The sequence below is a fragment of the Chiroxiphia lanceolata genome, chromosome 7 (assembly GCF_009829145.1).
Source record: "Chiroxiphia lanceolata isolate bChiLan1 chromosome 7, bChiLan1.pri, whole genome shotgun sequence".
NCBI lineage: Eukaryota > Metazoa > Chordata > Aves > Passeriformes > Pipridae > Chiroxiphia > Chiroxiphia lanceolata.
This window is the reverse complement of record NC_045643.1, coordinates 4,515,937-4,532,062: the sequence shown is the minus strand read 5'-3', so window position 1 is coordinate 4,532,062 and position 16,126 is coordinate 4,515,937. Positions and strand designations below refer to the sequence as shown.

Sequence of the window (16,126 nt, the reverse complement as noted above, 5' to 3'; positions counted from 1 at the left end):
GGAGGCAGGGCTGGCTGCCCCAATTTTCAGATCTTCCTCTTACGGGGGAATCTATGGGGAGGGAATAGAGTTCTCCCCATTCCGTCCCATCCCAATCCATTCCATCCCCATCTCCCTGCTAACACCCCTGATGGTGCTGCGTGCTTGGCAGTGCTCCTTTTCCAGGCAATGCAACAGACTGGAATTGTCACACGCCACCAAAAAGTCACTTTGCAGAAAGGGACTGGGCTATGTCTTGCCCCACATATAGGGTAGGAGAGTGCTTTGAGGGGTTTCTGGGCATAAAACACAAGAGTGTGCAGGGTCAGGAAGTAGCCACGCACAAGCACCCCTCACGGGCAGTCCCATTGGGTCACTGCCACCCCCTTTGTTAAGATCCCTGGGATCCCAGGCAGTGCCAGCCCAGTCATCTCCTAATGTCCCAGGGATGGGGGGAAGGAAGTCTGGAGTCCAAGATCCAGACAGCAAAAATCTCCCTTGGCCAGGGAAAGGGCAGTAGGGAATGTGACACTGGGATCTCTAGAGGCTGACAGCAAAAGAGCAACACAGGGACAAGTGGATTTCCCAGCTTTATTTGCCACTGTAGAATTCCCAGACCACTCCCAAGCCCTCCTCAGGCCACCCGCTTCTCCAGCAGTGCCAGCACGAGTGCTGACCCTTGCTTTGCCTCTTCCAGCAGCCTGGAGACCTTCTGGGACATCTGTGTGGGGACAAGATGTGTCGTTTACTGCTCAACAGAACACAGGAACCATCCACCATCCACCCCATGCATCCCGCTGGTGGCAAAGGGAGGGAGTGCCCGGGAACGAGTGGTCCCAGGGGCTTCCTCTCTGTCCCACCTCAGCCCCACCACCAGGCCTGGGGCACACACACAGCCCCTGCTTATTACCACAAGCTTGAACTTCTCATCCGTTATGTCTTTGAGGTTGATCATGACATTGAAATAAGCTCCAAACACAGCTGCTTCCAGCATTTTGGCTCCCACCTGGGAAAAGACAGGCTTGCGAGCAGCTCTCCTCATCAACCAGCACCAGCACACTGTGCTGCAGAAGGGCAGACCCCTTACCCTGCAGGACTCCCACCCTCACACCCAGTGGCACAGAACACTTTCCAATCCGGTGGGATTCTCAGGAAGTAGCTCAAGCAGTGGGAAGCATTGCCACACACAACAGGAAACTCAAGCAAGGGCTGGTGGAGGTCAACCCTCCTACAAGGAGCTTTTTTTGCAAGCTGGCAAATAGTGGGTGGAAAGCACTGGGCCAGTTTGGGAAGCACAGCTGGACAGATGCTCTCTGCAGGTCAGGACATGAGGACACCTTGCAGGGCAGAGGGTGAGCCTGGGGCCGTACCTGGATGTCGGATTTGCAGGCCAGGTTGCAGTGTTGTGTCAGTTCCTTCAGAGCAGGCCAGAGCCCGCTCACCTTCTCTGCCAGGGCATAGGGCACCCTCACAGCTGTCTTCAGTCCCTGCTGCATGGCAGCCGTGCGCCTGGGAGGGGCGACAGCCCTGGCTCAGTGCTGGGTGCCTGTGCTCCCCCAGTCTGACAGTGCCCACCAGCCCAGCTCACCTCTCCCGCTCTTCAGGGGTGCTTTTTGGCAGCTTCATGGCTTCCTGCAGGCAAAGAAAAGCAGGTTAGCTGCTGTCACCAAGGCCATGCCTTGCATCAGGGGCTAGGGCACACCCCAGAGCTCCCGTACTCTTGCAAACCTCATTTTTGTTATGATGACCCTTCCCCTGGGCCTGGCTTTAGCATCACTGGATGTGTTAAAAAAAAGAGTAGACGTGGCATTTTGCCACATGATTTAGTGGCCATGGGTGCACTCATTAGAAGGTTGGACTTGATGACCTTGGAGGTTTTTTCCAACCTTAATGATTTTATGATTCCAAGGTCACAACCCTGCTGCTAAGGATACCAGAGCGCAGCGATCCCAGCCTTCCTTCCAGCTGGAAAGCCTCCCCCCGCAATTCCCTGCAGGATGTCTGCCTCCAGCGGGATCTCACCATGTAGCTGCTGAAGGCACGGGAGTCAGCATCCACCATTGCCACCAGCTCATTCATGGCCTGGTGGAACGGGGGGATCAGCTTCCTCATGATGGGGTCCAGGTCCTCAAACTGCCGCTTCCCGTAGCTCATCAGCCCCACCATGCTGCCCAGCGCTGCTCCCTGCGAGGGCACAGGTGGGAAATCCTCCAGCAGGACATAGTGCCCACTGCCACCACCATGCCGGCCCCCCTCAGGGGCTCCACACACCAAGTGGACCCCCAGGACTCCCCCTCGGTGTGAGAAACGTACCAGGGCACCTGCAGCTGCAGACACGGAGCCTCCTCCCGGCGCTGCCGACCTCCCACCGACTGCCCGCACGAAGGTGCCCAGGGACTTGGACACCAGCCCCCTGTCCACCTCTCCTGCCTCCACCAGGTACCTGCGGCACAGCAGCCCCAGCGTTTAGAGCCCCCCAGATGCAGGGACACCACCACTACCCTCCTCACCCGGCACTGCCCTCTCTGACAGATTGTCATTGACCTCATGAATCAGAAGGTGGCTAACCCAAAAAAACCCAGGATGAAGGTCAGGGAGAGGACTGGGAACCCCATGGGGACAGTTGGGAAACACATGTCCTGGTGGTGTGGGGGGCTGCTCTGGTGGGCTCATGCAAATGGAGTTTTGTGGGACAGAAACACCTGCAGCCAGGTCCTAGGGGGGACAAGTACTTCACCTCATGGGTGGATTTCCCTTCCTTTCGCCCCTCAGACACGTGTTTCACACCGTCTGCTGCCGCACAGCATTTCTCCTCAGAGGGCAGTGGGTGAGCCAGAGGCAGTGAAAGTTGGCATGGGGATGGAGGAGGGAATTTAACATTCCAATTTGGTTACAAGACCTGCTCCCACTGCCTGCTCAAGTGACCTGGAGTTCCCTCACTCCACATTCACAACCAGCAGCATTTGGGAGCAGGGACCAGGCCACGCCTACACAACACCCAGCAGAGATGTCCCCTGGGGGTGACCAATGCTCCCAAAACAGGCTGAGAGCAAGAGAGAGGCAGCAGGATCCCCCCATCCAGGCAGGGATGGGCACCGTGATACGAAGCAAGATGGGGGTCCCTACTCGATGATGCGCTCCCGGGGGTGAAACGGAGAGAGGGAGTCCAGGCCCAGCCGACTGACCACCTGCAAGGAGCAGCACAGCTGTGTCAGCCTCGTCCTGCTGCAGCCTCTTTCCCTACTGCTAATTAACCACGGGTGAGTCAGCATTAGGACAGAGTTATTTTGGCCACCATCCAGAGAGAGGACAGCTGGCACCACCACCCTATGTCCCATCCCAGACATGGGGAGGCATGTGGTCACCTACAGTGACTGGAAACTGTACGGATTAATCATTAACTTGCTCTTATCTAGCACATTTCCACAGGCTGGAAAAGTCCCTCCCTCCTGCAGTGGAATAGCAGAGCCCTGTCTCCTCATTTCCTGCTTACACTTGTCCTGGGACAGCTTTCTGTAACGCCACACACTGTCCTTGAGCTCTGGGGACACCTCCTTCCCCTCCTGGTCTCCAGGCAGGCAAGATGGGCAGCTGCTCCCCACACTCTGTCCTCATGGGTTGGGGTCCCTGCTCCCTGAGCATTTCAGCATCCTCAGAACAATAAAGCAACTTGTCTCACTCACTGTCCCCCCACAAAAACCTCCCTGAAGACAAGTGTCAAGCCTGGGGCCTGAGTGGTCCCAAATCTCTGCTCACTGCTGCTTTAGGAGGCTGGGGGAGTGGATGTGTCTCTCTCATGATGCCACCCTTGTGTTGGTACCAGGAGTCATGTTACCAGCCTGATCTTCTGTTCTTCCTCCAGGATGAAGAGTTTTTCCTTCTTGATGTAAAACTCAGCTGCATTCAGCATGGCCTTCTTGGGAATGAGTCCCACCAGCTGGGACCCCACCACAGGAAGATTCAATGCCTGCAAAGAACACAAGAAATGTGACCATCCCTAGAGCCCTGCTGCTGCTATGACCCCAGCCTGGTGGTCCTCATCCCTTCTCAGGACATGGGTAGCTCATGGAAAAGCCTTCAATGGAGGAGCTGGGGGCTAGCAGCAAGTTGCTGAGCTTTTGGGGGTTTCGTGCCATTCAGCACTATGGCTAAGCTAAGCATGAGCTAAAGCAGAGCCAGACCTGGGGACAAGGAGAAAAACTTGGAGGGAGACATCCTCTGTGAAGCCCCCACTGGAACAAGCCTCCCACACCACCCACCTCCGCGTCCTGGCAGACCTCCTCGTAGACAGCGTGGAGCGGCGTGGTCTCAAAGTCCAGCAGGTTTGTTGAGACCTGGGCTATATTCTCCTCCTCCAAATACCAGCCAATACCCTGCACCTTCTTCAAGCGCCCAGGCTGCCAACAACTGCCACATTCAGGGCATGGCCCAGGAGGCGAGGGGTCACATGGGTCTGCTCCTGGCATGCCACTGGCACCGGCGTACCTGGTCGGGGCCGCGCCCCTGCTCGCGGATGTTGAGGGCGATGCGGTGAGCCAGCTCCTTGGTGCACAGCAGGTTGATGTTGTATGCGATAAGGAAGGTCCGGGCGCCCGTCACCGTGGCCCCCCACTGGGGGACAAAGGTTGGGGGCCCAAAATCAGGAGCCCACTCTGGTTTTGCAAGCTGAGGAGAAGGGAGGAGAACGTGTGGGCTGGCACCGCTGAGCAGCACGAGCCACCCGCCCAGGGATGGCCTCTCCCTCCCCAGACGGAATCTGCCATGACCACCTTCGTGTTCAGCACCACTCAGAATGTGTCCCCAGCTCCTCTTGGTGCAAAGGGACTATGCCAGCCCCCAGCACCCTCCCTGAAGCCAGGGACATACAGCTCAGCTCTGCCCGACCTGTGCCACCCAACTGGGTGCTGCCAGGCTCACCTTCTCGGGGAGTGCCTCGTACTCCCCAGCACGGATGGAGGGCAGGGCCTTCCTGCTCTCCTCCCGTGCCGCCGCTCCGTACAGGTAAACTGCAAGACAGAGCCAGGGCTGAGCACCACCAGACACGGACTGGCACTTCCTCCAGCCCCTGGAATCATGCAGAGTAGGATGGAAGGAGGAGAGATTCCATCCCCCACTCACCAGGTACCCCCAGCTCCTCTGCCAAGCGCTGCCCAAAGATGTGGGCGCAGGTGACACACTCCTCCATGCTGACATTGATCACTGGCACGAAGGGGCAGACATCCAGGGCCCCCATCCGAGGGTGTTCACCTGGTGGCAGGGCAAATATAGGGATGGGAGTTGGGAAGAGTGAATAGACAAGGAGGGAGAATGGTCCTTTCCCAGACTATTACAGACTGAACACCATTGCTGTGAAGAAATCACAGAATCACAGAATAACCTGAGTCAGAAGGGACTCACAAGGATCAGGAAGTCCAACCCCTGGCCCTGCACAGGACACCCCAACACCACCAACATGTACCTGAGAGCATCATGGGAACTCTCCTTGAACTCTGGCAAACTTGGGGCTGTGACCACTGCCCTGAGGAGCCTGTTCCAGTGCCCAGTCATCCTCTGGATATGTTGTGTTTGTGGCAGTAATGTCTATCCAGCCCAGGGACAGGAGGTACTCAACCTCTCTGGACTGGAAGGATGAGCAAGAGCTTTGCTCCCACCACCATCTATCCCAGCAGCACTTCTTACTGAGGGTGGGGCGATATGCCATGCATGGTCACCAGCAGCTGGGATGCTCCATGCCAGAGCAGCTCCTGCACCGCCCCCAAGCTCACCCGTGTGTCGGCTCATGTCAATAAGCTGCCCAGCCACTCGGGCCGCGCTCAGCGCCCCTTCCACGACTGCCTCAGGGGACCCCACGAAGGTGTAGACGGTGCGGTTGGTGGAAGCGCCTGCATCCACGTCCAGCAGCACACAGCCCGGTGTCCGGGAGATGGCCTGTCCCAGCGCATCGATCACCTGCCAGACAGTGGCTGAGCTGGCTGGGTCCCCACCACAGCCGCAGCTTTCCAAGGGAGGAGACATCCCTTCTCAGCTCTCCCCCTTCCCACTGGTGCAGGGTTTGAGGAGGATCAGTGGGGACCATCAGCCCTGTGCTGCAGAGGGTGCAGAATCCAAAAGCACGAGCGAGCATCCCACCTGGGGGGTTTGGGGTACCCCTGGCTCCCAGTGAGCCCCAAACTTGCTGTGGTGGGGGAGAGACACCTGACTGCTGCTGCATGTCATAGAACAGCATCACAAATCACTGTTCCTGAGGATACAGTCTCCAGCCAGCTTCCAAAAAGATTTGGCTCTGCAAAACCTGTTCCCTGGGGGAAGCTGTGTTTTTAGAGCCTTTTTGGGTTTGCTGAACTCCCCTGCCCCTGGCAGGGCCAAAGTTCAGCTGAGGGCAAATGCCCAGGACACATTCCATTAACCTGGACAGAGTCCTTTGGCATAACAACTGGAAGAGATATTTCTCTATGGGGGTGTCCCAGACCACCCCGAAACCTGGTGCTACAGCAACCAGCAGGCAGCGGAGGGAGGTCTGAGCCCCTACTTCTCACTAAGGTGCCAAAAGAAAGTGAAGGTTGCATTTAGGCATTTTTGGCACTAGCCAGGCAGTGAAAGGTGCACAACAGCACTTCAAAGGAGGCATGGCAGAGTCTGGCAGTGGGTACTGCTCTGTGGAGGGAAACCGCAGCCATCAGCACCCCAGCAACACCCACCCCTCAGCGCTTCCATGCACTCCCTCACCTCTTTGTTATTCCCCTCTGAGAAGTTGGGGACGCACTCCACCAGCTTCGCCATGGTCCCAGGATCTGCCTGCACCCTGCAGCCCCCGGCTCAGCTCTTCGCACCCTGTGGGTTTCCTGCCCTTTCCCGTCCCACTGCAGAGCAAAAGCCTCTAAGCACCCAACATGCAGCTTCTTTCCCAAGCTGGGGTTTCTCATTAACTGCATTGATCTGTGGCCAGGGGACAGAAAGGGGCTTGGATAAACATCATGGTACTGGCCCTGCTCTGCCTGGAGTGGCTCCAGGCACAAGGGCTTTGCGTGAGCACCAGGGCCAGCCAACAGCACTAATGACTTACTCGCACCAATTAATTGTGACAAGAAGGTGATACCACACGAAGAAAAAGATCTGCTGAATTCAGGAACATGATGCGACTACCGGATGGGACAGGCACTGCAACAAGAGCATCATCACATCTAGCAAAGGGAGAGCTCTTGGCAGAACCCCCGGGACTCCCAGTGTGGGCACCGGGTAAAACCTGTCGCTGTGAGCAAGATTTGAACCTGCGCAGGGAATCCCTATTGGATTTCGAGTCCAACGCCTTCACCCCTCGGCCATCACAGCCTCCCTTACCCGGGGGAATGGTGAGAGGAGTGGGGTTGGGGGGGACGACATGTGGCCCCCGGCCCAGCCACCCCCGCTGTGCTCCGTTGTCCTGGCGAGCGGGGACGTAGCCGCGGTCTCCCCACACACAGGGAGGGGGGCAAAATCACCCGCACACCCCGGCTCGTTGGTCTAGGAGTATGATTCTCGCTTAGGGTGCGAGAGGTCCCGGGTTCAAATCCCGGACGAGCCCTTCTTTTGCCCACACCACCGCCCGCAACCGACCCTCACGGCATGGGGCACTCAGGGGCAGAATTAGGTGCCATCGCAGACCCACCGGCCACCTCTGCCCGGGGGCTCTAGCCACAAAACCGCATCCGGGGATACTTGACAGCCCTTCCCCCTCTTCTCACTCCCTTCACAGCCCGCTGGCGCCTCAGGGACACCCAGAGCCTACAAAGCCCTGAACCGCCTTTCCGCAGCCTGGGGGGCTGGGGAAGGCGGCTGACATAGGCATTTGTTCGGACTGGGGACAACGCCGCGGCAGAGCCCGTGCCGGGGGGGGGGGGGGGGGGAGGGGATGTAGCTCAGCGGGAGAGCGCTTGCTTTGCATGCAAGAGGCCCTGGGATCAACCCCCAGCATCTCCATGTCCTTTTGCCTCCCCAGAGCCCCCTCTCCGCTGGCTGCGGGGCTGCTACCGGAACGCCCAGAACAATCCTAGGGCTGCCTGTGGGCACGGCCTGCCTGGGATTGCCTGCTGGTCCCCCAAGGCAGGCAGCGAGGAAATGCCCGTGGCCATTTCCCTCCCTGTCCTCCCCTGGTGTCCCTTCCTAGAGGGGTCGGGGTGTCCCTTGGGATGAACATCGGTGCTGGGGGGACCAGAGCGGTGGGAGCCAAAAAAAGGGCTCGTCCGGGATTTGAACCCGGGACCTCTCGCACCCTAAGCGAGAATCATACCCCTAGACCAACGAGCCGGGGTGCGCGCCCGCCCCCGCCCCCCGCTCTGGGCCCACACCCCGGATGCTTCCCGGGAAAAGGGCGCTGCGAGCACGGCGGGACGCGCGCCACGCCCGACTCCACACCGCCTGCACCCACACACGGCCCCGCAACGCTCGCCACACTCGCCAGCTTTCACACACGCCCGCTAATCGCCCTGCCCAACAATGCTCAGCGCGCTCCCCGCCAGCGCCCTCGCACACCACCCCGCACCACGCCAGGCCCGCACACCACGGCCCGCGCACGGACGGCCCCCTGACAAACACACACGGGCCTCTGCTGCCAGCCAGCACAAACGCAGCTGCCGCGGCCCACCAGCTCGGCGAGACGGCCCGGGCCCGAGAGCGGCCGATGCTGCTGCCAAGCCCCCCCCCCCGCTCCATCCGCTGCCAGGCCCGCCGAGGGGCTTTGGGGGAGGAAGCGCCGCCCCCGCCGCTGCTGGGGGGACATGTAGGCGCTGACGCCTCGCGCCCACCTCCGGCTGCTGCTTCAGAGAGCGGCCCCAGCAAGGGAGACCCCCCTGCTCCCGCAGAGCCACGGCCGCGCACAGCCCCGCCTGCCCCCGAGCCCCCGAAAGTCCCGGGCTGCCCAAAGGGCAACGGCTGCACCCCGGCTCGTTGGTCTAGGGGTATGATTCTCGCTTTGGGTGCGAGAGGTCCCGGGTTCAAATCCCGGACGAGCCCCTCTCTTTTGCCCGACCACCGGCCCCCGCCTGCCAGACGCCCTACATTGCTCCTGCAGGGCTGGGGAACACGCCACTGCCGGGAATCCACGCAACACACCGACACAATCTTGCCCCTCACCACTCCACTCCCCTCACCAGCTTTTCTCTCACCTCACCCGCCTCTGCAAAACCCGCACAACACCACCTGTGCTTCTGCCCCTCTTCTGCCCCCAGGGCCATCGCAATCCCTGCCGCCGGCTGAAGAGCCGCTGAAGAGCTGCTTCCCAGGGAGGACGAGGACGAGAAGGAGAAGGAGGAGGGCTGGGGATGCCCCGGCTGCCAGTGACTCTCCCAGAACCCTCAGGGTGGGTGTGGAGGAGTTGGCTAAAACCTGTCGCTGGGAGCAGGATAAGAAGCTGCACAGGGAATCCCTATTGGATTTCGAGTCCAACGCCTTCACCCCATCACAGCCCCAGCCCCAACTGCGTGCGGGACATGTTGGCCCCCGGCCCAGCCACCCCCGCTGTGCTCCGTTGTCCTGGCGAGCGGGGACGTGGCCGCGGTCTCCCCACACACAGGGAGGGGGGCAAAATCACCCGCACACCCCGGCTCGTTGGTCTAGGGGTATGATTCTCGCTTAGGGTGCGAGAGGTCCCGGGTTCAAATCCCGGACGAGCCCTTCTTTTGCCCACACCACCGCCCGCAACCGACCCTCACGGCATGGGGCACTCGGGCAGAATTAGGTGCCATCGCAGACCCACCGGCCACCTCTGCCCGGGGGCTCTAGCCACAAAACCGCATCCGGGGATACTTGACAGCCCTTCCCCCTCTTCTCACTCCCTTCACAGCCCGCTGGCACCTCAGGGACACCCAGAGCCTACAAAGCCCTGAACCGCCTTTCCGCAGCCTGGGGGGCTGGGGAAGGCGGCTGACATAGGCATTTGTTCGGACTGGGGACAAAACCGCGGCAGAGCCCGTGCCGGGGGGGGGGGGGGGGAGGGGGATGTAGCTCAGCGGGAGAGCGCTTGCTTTGCATGCAAGAGGCCCTGGGATCAACCCCCAGCATCTCCATGTCCTTTTACCTCCCCAGAGCCCCCTCTCCGCTGGCTGCGGGGCTGCCAGAGATCGCCAGAACACTTCTGGGGCTACCTCCTGGCACCCCAAAGCTGTATAGAAATTCCTACGGCTTTTTCCCTCCCCTTCTGGCAACAGGGGAGGGCTTTGCAGGGCAAGGGAGGTCTCTCTTTTGCTTTCCCACGTGGCTCAGGATGAACATCGGGAGAGCAGCTGGGAAGGAGGAGGGTGGCTGGTGCCCAAAAACACATACGGGAGCAGGGCAAACGAGCCGGGGTGCACTGCTCCCTCAAGGATGTGGGACAGGGCGATGGAGGGAATCCACCCAGGGAATCCATCCAACCCGGGAAAAAGTTGCCCCTCACTACCTTTTTCCTCACCTCTCCCGGGTCTGCAAAATCCAGAGAACTCCGGGTGTGTCTGTGCCACGCTCCTGCCATCAAAGTCCCTGCCTGAGGCATTGCCGGGTCTTGAGCTGCTCTCCAGAGAGGAGAAGGGGGGGAGGGGAGAGTCGGGATGGGGCTAGGAGTGCTCCGGGTACCAGTGCTTCCGGCTCCCGGGAACCCTCACCCAAGTGCGAGCACCGCAGGACTCCCACCGTGGGTAGTATCAGGGCGTTGGCTAAAAACCCTGTCGCTGTGAGCAGGATTCGAACCTGCGCAGGGACTTCCCTATTGGATTTCGAGTCCAACGCCTTCACCCCTCGGCCATCACAGCCCCATTTCGCCGTTCCCGGGGGGGGGGGGGCGACACACGGCAGCCCCCGTCCCGGCCACCCCCGCTCCCTGTGTGCCCCGTTGTCCTGGCGAGCGGGGAAGTGTCGGGGCTGTGCCGCCGGGGGCCGCTCGGTGGGGCTCGGTGGGCTCCGCTCTGCTCCCCCGGCCCCACCGAGCGGCTCCCCCGGTTCGGGGGTCCCCGGGAGCAGCCGCGCCCGCGCATCCCGGCTCGTTGGTCTAGGGGTATGATTCTCGCTTAGGGTGCGAGAGAGCCCGGCTTCAAATCTCGGACGAGCCCTTCTCTTTTTGGCTCCCAGCACTGGGTTCGGGGTACGCATGGGGTGACGCCGCCTGGCACAGGGCGCACGGGTGGCACAGGGCCGGCCGGTCCCCTCCCGGGTGGGTAAAGAGGGCTGTCGGGGCAGTGGAGGGACGGCAGAGCACGGGTGCGGTCCGTACTTGCCGTCGCGGCCACAGGCGGGCAGCGCTGCCGTGGTGCGGGGGGATCCCCTTCGGGAAAGCTTTTTCCCGATGTAAAAGTGGAGTTTATCGTCGCTGCCGCCTGGAGGAACTGGGTTGGGACTGTGGGGGAAAAAAACCACCAAAAAACAACAACCTTTTGCCTCCCCAGGGACCCCTCCCTGCTGACTGCGGGGCTGCCACCAGAACGCCCCGAACAATCCTAGGGCTGCCTGTGGGCATGGCCTGCCTGGGATTGCCTGCTGGCCCCCCAAGGCAGGCAGCAAGGAAATGCCTGTGGACATTTTCCTCCCTGTCCTGCCCTCGTGTCCCTTCCTAGAGAGTGTCCCTTGGGATGAACATCGGTGCTGAGGGGACGAGCTGCGTGGGAGGAGGGCAGTAGGAGCAACAAGGAGGGCTCGTACAGGATTTGAACCCAGAACCAGGACAACGCACTGAGGACCCCCAGGATGCTGGAGTGAGCCTCCAGAGAGAGAGACGAGACTGAGGCAATCAGCTCAGGGCAGTGCAAGGGGAGCTGGCACGGCTCTACCGGGGCAAGGGGAGGGGGCAGCATGTCCCTGTAGGGCCTGGGACCCCCAAACCCAGCTGGCATTGTTTACTGGATGTGTTGGTTTCCCTGTGCCAGGGGCTTGATCAGCACTGGGGGTGCTCCCAGCAGCAGACAGACGTGGGCTTGCAGCTGGGGTAACCCTAAACCTGGGACTGCAGTCTGGGTCATGGGGTAAGGGGACGTGGGCAGAGGGTCAGGTGTTTTTAGGGACACCCAATGACAGGCACATGGGCACCATGGCTCAGCTGGTCAAAGCGCCTGTCTAGTAAACAGGAGATCCTGGGTTCGACTCCCAGTGGTGCCTGGGCCTGGGTGGCTATTTTTCCTCTCTGTCCCAAACTGGGGGCGCTCTGGGGGTCTTTGCCCTGCCCTGAGCAGTAGTGATCCCCACCCCTTTGTCCCAGGTGACCTCACTCTAGGGGTAAAAAGTTTCCTTCTGCTTCCTCTCCCTTGGAAGCACACAGTGGAGAGATAGCTCAAACTGCCTCCAGAATCCAGGGAGTTCAGGAAATAAAAGATTCTGCCTGGACCCTCACCACCTTCCCTGTTTCTTTGCACGATTCGTGCTCAATCATGTAGGAAAAGTGTCTGGACAGAGGCTGGGTGTGGGTGAGTGATGGAGAGGACTGGTGCACACACTTTTACGGCAAAAATAAATGCCATGTTGCCCTTTGCCATTGTCTGAACACAGGGGGAACGTGGAGAGGGGCAAATGGGTCACAAATGCCTGCTTGCTTCCCTGTCCTGCTGTGACAGGGGCTGCCAGGGCTCTGCCTGCCCAGCCTGGCTCACCAGAGGACACCCTCAAGGGCCAGCCCCAGTTTTGCAGTCTGCGGTCAAAAAAAAGAAAAAAAAAGCTGCCAAAAAAAAGACCAACACAGGGGACGAGGTGGCCGAGTGGTTAAGGCGATGGACTGCTAATCCATTGTGCTCTGCACGCGTGGGTTCGAATCCCACCCTCGTCGTTTCTGTCTAGACCCCCCCCCCCCCCATCTAAAGGAAAGCTTTTGGTGCACTGCCCGGTATCCTCCTGCTCTCTGTGTTTTGCTCTGCCGTGTTAAATACACATCACATCTGCCTCTGGATTGCTGCTCCCACGGGATGAACCTGATCCTGGTTGCTCAGGGACCAGCGTTGTCCTCCTATGCAAGGGGCCGTGCTCTGGTGCAGCCCCCATCCCACTCCATTCCCTGAGCCCACCTGCCATCCCACCACCTTTCCTCCAGGAGGCAAAGCACCAAACTGTGGGCAGGGGAGGTTAGGACCTGGCATCCCTATCGTGCCAGTGGGAGCCAAAAGCCATCCTGGATGTCTTGCTGAGCCATTGCCACGTCCCAGAGATGCTTGTTCTGAGGATGGTGTAGCTGCCACATGTTGGTAGCTCCCTCCTGTGTCTGCAGCAGTGGGTGTAGATTCCTGGAGAGAGAAGAAGGTGAGCTATGGCAAGATGAAGAGGAAAGAGGTAAAACCACCTCTGGGATCCCAGAGGTCTTGCAGAGAAGGAAGCCCTGCATTTGGCAGAGCGTGTCTGTGCTTCAGTGCACCTGGGGAAAAACACTGTGCCAGCCTTGCCAGTGCCTTCCCTATTCCCTACTCCTTTCCACTGATGATGTGACCAAGCAATGCCGTGGCTTCAAGGTAAGGTGAGGATGCTCAGGCTTAGTTGCCCACACTTTTTTGACCTTTGCTGTGACAACATTTCCTTTCCATGCCCTGGGGAGATGTGGGGACCAGCAGGGAGCTGCTTCCCCTCCATCAGCTTCTCCCAAGCCAGAAACCAGGATCAGGCAGCAGGGAAACACCAGCCCCATCCTGTTCTGCTGCCGTGAGATGCTGTGGTGCTTGGCCAGCTCTGCCACCCCGGGGGAAAGAGGGATGTCCTTGCCTGGACAGCCAGGTGCCTTGCAAGGGGTATGTGGGAGATTTCCTAGGGAAAAGGCATGGGTTTGGGTGCAGCCCTGGAGAGAGACCAACTTGCAGCTGGAGGTGGTGAAATGGACCAGGGTGGTGGGTGCAGGCACGGCATGGGGATTGCTGTCACAGGAAGGGATGTGGGTACTTGCATGGCAGAGGCAGCTGGGAGAGGAGCCAAAGTGGCTGGAGGAGGACACCCTTCAGCCCTGCCCTGGCACATGCATGTCCCTGCCCTGGTGAGTGGTGACGAGTCCTCCTGAAGGGAATGTGCCAGCATTGCTGATGCTGTGGAGCATCAGCCCACCCGGGGACCCGGCAATTATAGGGATCGTGTGGCAGCAGGAAACTGGATCATCTGCAGCCCCGGGACAACACCTGGCAGCCAGAGCCTGGCTCTCCCCAGTGGCACCAGCTGGGCTCTGCTCCCTGGGCTGCACACGGTGGCCCTGGAGCACCCCAAGTCTGCCCTGACAAGGACACAGGCAGCCAGAATGCCCCATGCCTGGGTCTGTCTGCATCAGGATGCTGCCTCCTGGCACTGGGGTGTCCTGCTCATCCATCAGCCATCTGGGAGTGGTCCCTGCATGTCCTACTGCCAGGAAGCAAGCCCTGGGCAAGTGCCCTGGATGCAGATGTTCCTTGGAGATAGAATGCAGTGGGTCTGTTGCTACTTTAAAATGTGCCCTTGCCTTTGCCTTTCAGGAGAAATTTTGGTACAGGGGCAAGCTCCCACCCTCCAGCCAGTCTCAGAGACATCCAACCCTTGGGTTGCTGGAAATCAAAATGCAAAGTGGGGAAATTGGAGTTGCAAAGTGCTGCTGGGGCTGGTGATGGGAAGGGAAACACATGAATTATTGGTCCTGGGTCATGCTTCTCCTCGTGTCCTTATCTGCAGGGAGAGGCAGGGATGAGGTGGTCGCACATCCTGAATCCATGCAGAAGTTAAAATGGGTCTGATGTGTTTGGTTTGGTGAAATTTTCTCAGGTTTGAGGTCCCTCCAGAGAAAGTCACATCTCAAGCAGAAAGAGCTCATTCTCTGAAATGAACAAGGGTTGGAAAAAACAGTCCTTGTTTATCTCCCAAATATCTGCTCTTTCTCCTATGGTTTTCTTTTTTTACAGTCTCATTCTTTACACAAATCTGATTATTTTAAATTCCTGACATGTGCCTTTTGTTTCCTCTGTCCCCTTTTCCAGGAAAAGGACTTGTTTCAGTTCATGGATCTGCTCACATTCAACAACATTCCCTCTCATGCCCCATTGCATTTATTCCAAGCATCGCTGCATCTCTGGATGTTATTCTGGGACGTGATGTTCCACTGTGAGCAGAACCTCAAGTACTTAAACTGGATTGCAAAATGAAGACACACAGTAAGGCTGCAATTCAGAAGATCCCAGACTGTGCCTGGAAGCCTGGAAGGGAGTCACCCAGGAAGGGTTGTTTTCCTGGGATCATGAGAATGCACAGAGGCATTAAAAAAAAAAAAAAAAAGAAAGATGGAAACTGATTAGTGAAGGGAAAGAAACCTTGACTGGTAGAAGAAGGGTTTAATTCTCAGGTTGTGGGTCCAAAGTGCTCTTGTGGCATCAATTTATTATTCAAGAGTGGTGCAAGAAGCAGCAAGGGAAAGCTCAATAATAAATAAATAAACAATAAATAAACCCTCATCTTTCCCTGCTCACCAAATCACCATTTTGGAAATTATGATGAACCCACAGCCTCCCACTAGCTCCAGGAGCTGACAGATTACTTCTCTCTGAAGCATGTGTCCTCTGCTGCACCTCAGAAAAGCTGATTTCCTTTTTGCCCTTCCAGAATGATGTTAAAAACAAGCTGAGTTTGATCCCAGAACCTTAGAAAGGCTTTTTTACCCTGGCAGGCAGGGCAGGGAGGAGTCACTAGGGACCATTCAGTGTGATCAACCATGTCCAAGTCATCCTAAGAACTAAAATGACCCCCCTAAACCCCACAAGGCACATCTTTAACAGGATGCTGACAGCTCCACACATGCATAGTACATGTGTCCCAGTACTTTATTCCAGGGCGGAAGATGTTTGTGCCTTCATCTGGGCTCTGCTGGCGTGAAATGAAAAACCTTTTTCAAACTTTCCTTGCCCTTAGAGCCCAATGGCTCATCCCCCTGCTTGGGACCATGTCAGTGATTCCCTCTCTCCATCGTGCAGGTGATTCATGTTTAAGTGCAGGTTGGGATGTTTGGGGCTGTTTTTAGTAGTGAACAGGCTTCCAGTATAGCAACCTGGTGTCACAGCCTGTAATTAACCAGGTCTTGATGACGTCCCTCCATCATGAGGAAGCAGAGCTGTGACCTTCTAGCATATCCAAAGAGCGGGATGGAAGGGCTCTTGAAAGTCAGCTACCTGCACAAAATTGGTCACTTTTGGTGCCTGTCACCTTTGGGGGTGGACTTCAGAGCCCATGA

The 16,126-nt window shown here is 58.4% G+C and overlaps 1 protein-coding gene and 11 non-coding genes across 12 annotated transcripts; 8 read left to right on the top strand and 4 right to left on the bottom strand.

Annotated features, from left to right (window-relative positions):
• Positions 1-556: 556 nt before the first annotated feature.
• FTCD (formimidoyltransferase cyclodeaminase) lies at positions 557-6,911 on the bottom strand. Its single transcript, XM_032692795.1, has 14 exons — positions 6,706-6,911; positions 5,745-5,928; positions 5,098-5,226; positions 4,897-4,985; positions 4,465-4,644; positions 4,239-4,376; positions 3,815-3,946; positions 3,106-3,167; positions 2,293-2,422; positions 2,002-2,163; positions 1,568-1,611; positions 1,350-1,488; positions 890-985; positions 557-700 (listed from the first exon to the last, which is right to left on the bottom strand). The coding sequence occupies exons 1-14, from the start codon at positions 6,757-6,759 to the stop codon at positions 614-616; spliced, it is 1,626 nt and encodes a 541-aa protein (XP_032548686.1). The 5' UTR covers positions 6,760-6,911; the 3' UTR covers positions 557-613.
• A 315-nt stretch (positions 6,912-7,226) lies between these two features.
• TRNAS-CGA lies at positions 7,227-7,308 on the bottom strand. The gene has a single exon. It is a non-coding gene; the product is annotated as a tRNA-Ser (tRNA).
• Positions 7,309-7,468: 160 nt separating this feature from the next.
• Positions 7,469-7,540, top strand: TRNAP-AGG. The gene has a single exon. It is a non-coding gene; the product is annotated as a tRNA-Pro (tRNA).
• A 323-nt stretch (positions 7,541-7,863) lies between these two features.
• TRNAA-UGC lies at positions 7,864-7,935 on the top strand. Its single transcript has one exon. It is a non-coding gene; the product is annotated as a tRNA-Ala (tRNA).
• Positions 7,936-8,190: 255 nt separating this feature from the next.
• TRNAP-AGG lies at positions 8,191-8,262 on the bottom strand. Its single transcript has one exon. It is a non-coding gene; the product is annotated as a tRNA-Pro (tRNA).
• Positions 8,263-8,895: 633 nt separating this feature from the next.
• Positions 8,896-8,967, top strand: TRNAP-UGG. Its single transcript has one exon. It is a non-coding gene; the product is annotated as a tRNA-Pro (tRNA).
• Positions 8,968-9,555: 588 nt separating this feature from the next.
• Positions 9,556-9,627, top strand: TRNAP-AGG. Its single transcript has one exon. It is a non-coding gene; the product is annotated as a tRNA-Pro (tRNA).
• Positions 9,628-9,947: 320 nt separating this feature from the next.
• TRNAA-UGC lies at positions 9,948-10,019 on the top strand. Its single transcript has one exon. It is a non-coding gene; the product is annotated as a tRNA-Ala (tRNA).
• Positions 10,020-10,656: 637 nt separating this feature from the next.
• TRNAS-CGA lies at positions 10,657-10,739 on the bottom strand. Its single transcript has one exon. It is a non-coding gene; the product is annotated as a tRNA-Ser (tRNA).
• A 225-nt stretch (positions 10,740-10,964) lies between these two features.
• TRNAP-AGG lies at positions 10,965-11,036 on the top strand. Its single transcript has one exon. It is a non-coding gene; the product is annotated as a tRNA-Pro (tRNA).
• Positions 11,037-12,001: 965 nt separating this feature from the next.
• Positions 12,002-12,075, top strand: TRNAT-AGU. The gene has a single exon. It is a non-coding gene; the product is annotated as a tRNA-Thr (tRNA).
• A 579-nt stretch (positions 12,076-12,654) lies between these two features.
• Positions 12,655-12,736, top strand: TRNAS-GCU. The gene has a single exon. It is a non-coding gene; the product is annotated as a tRNA-Ser (tRNA).
• Positions 12,737-16,126: the final 3,390 nt, after the last annotated feature.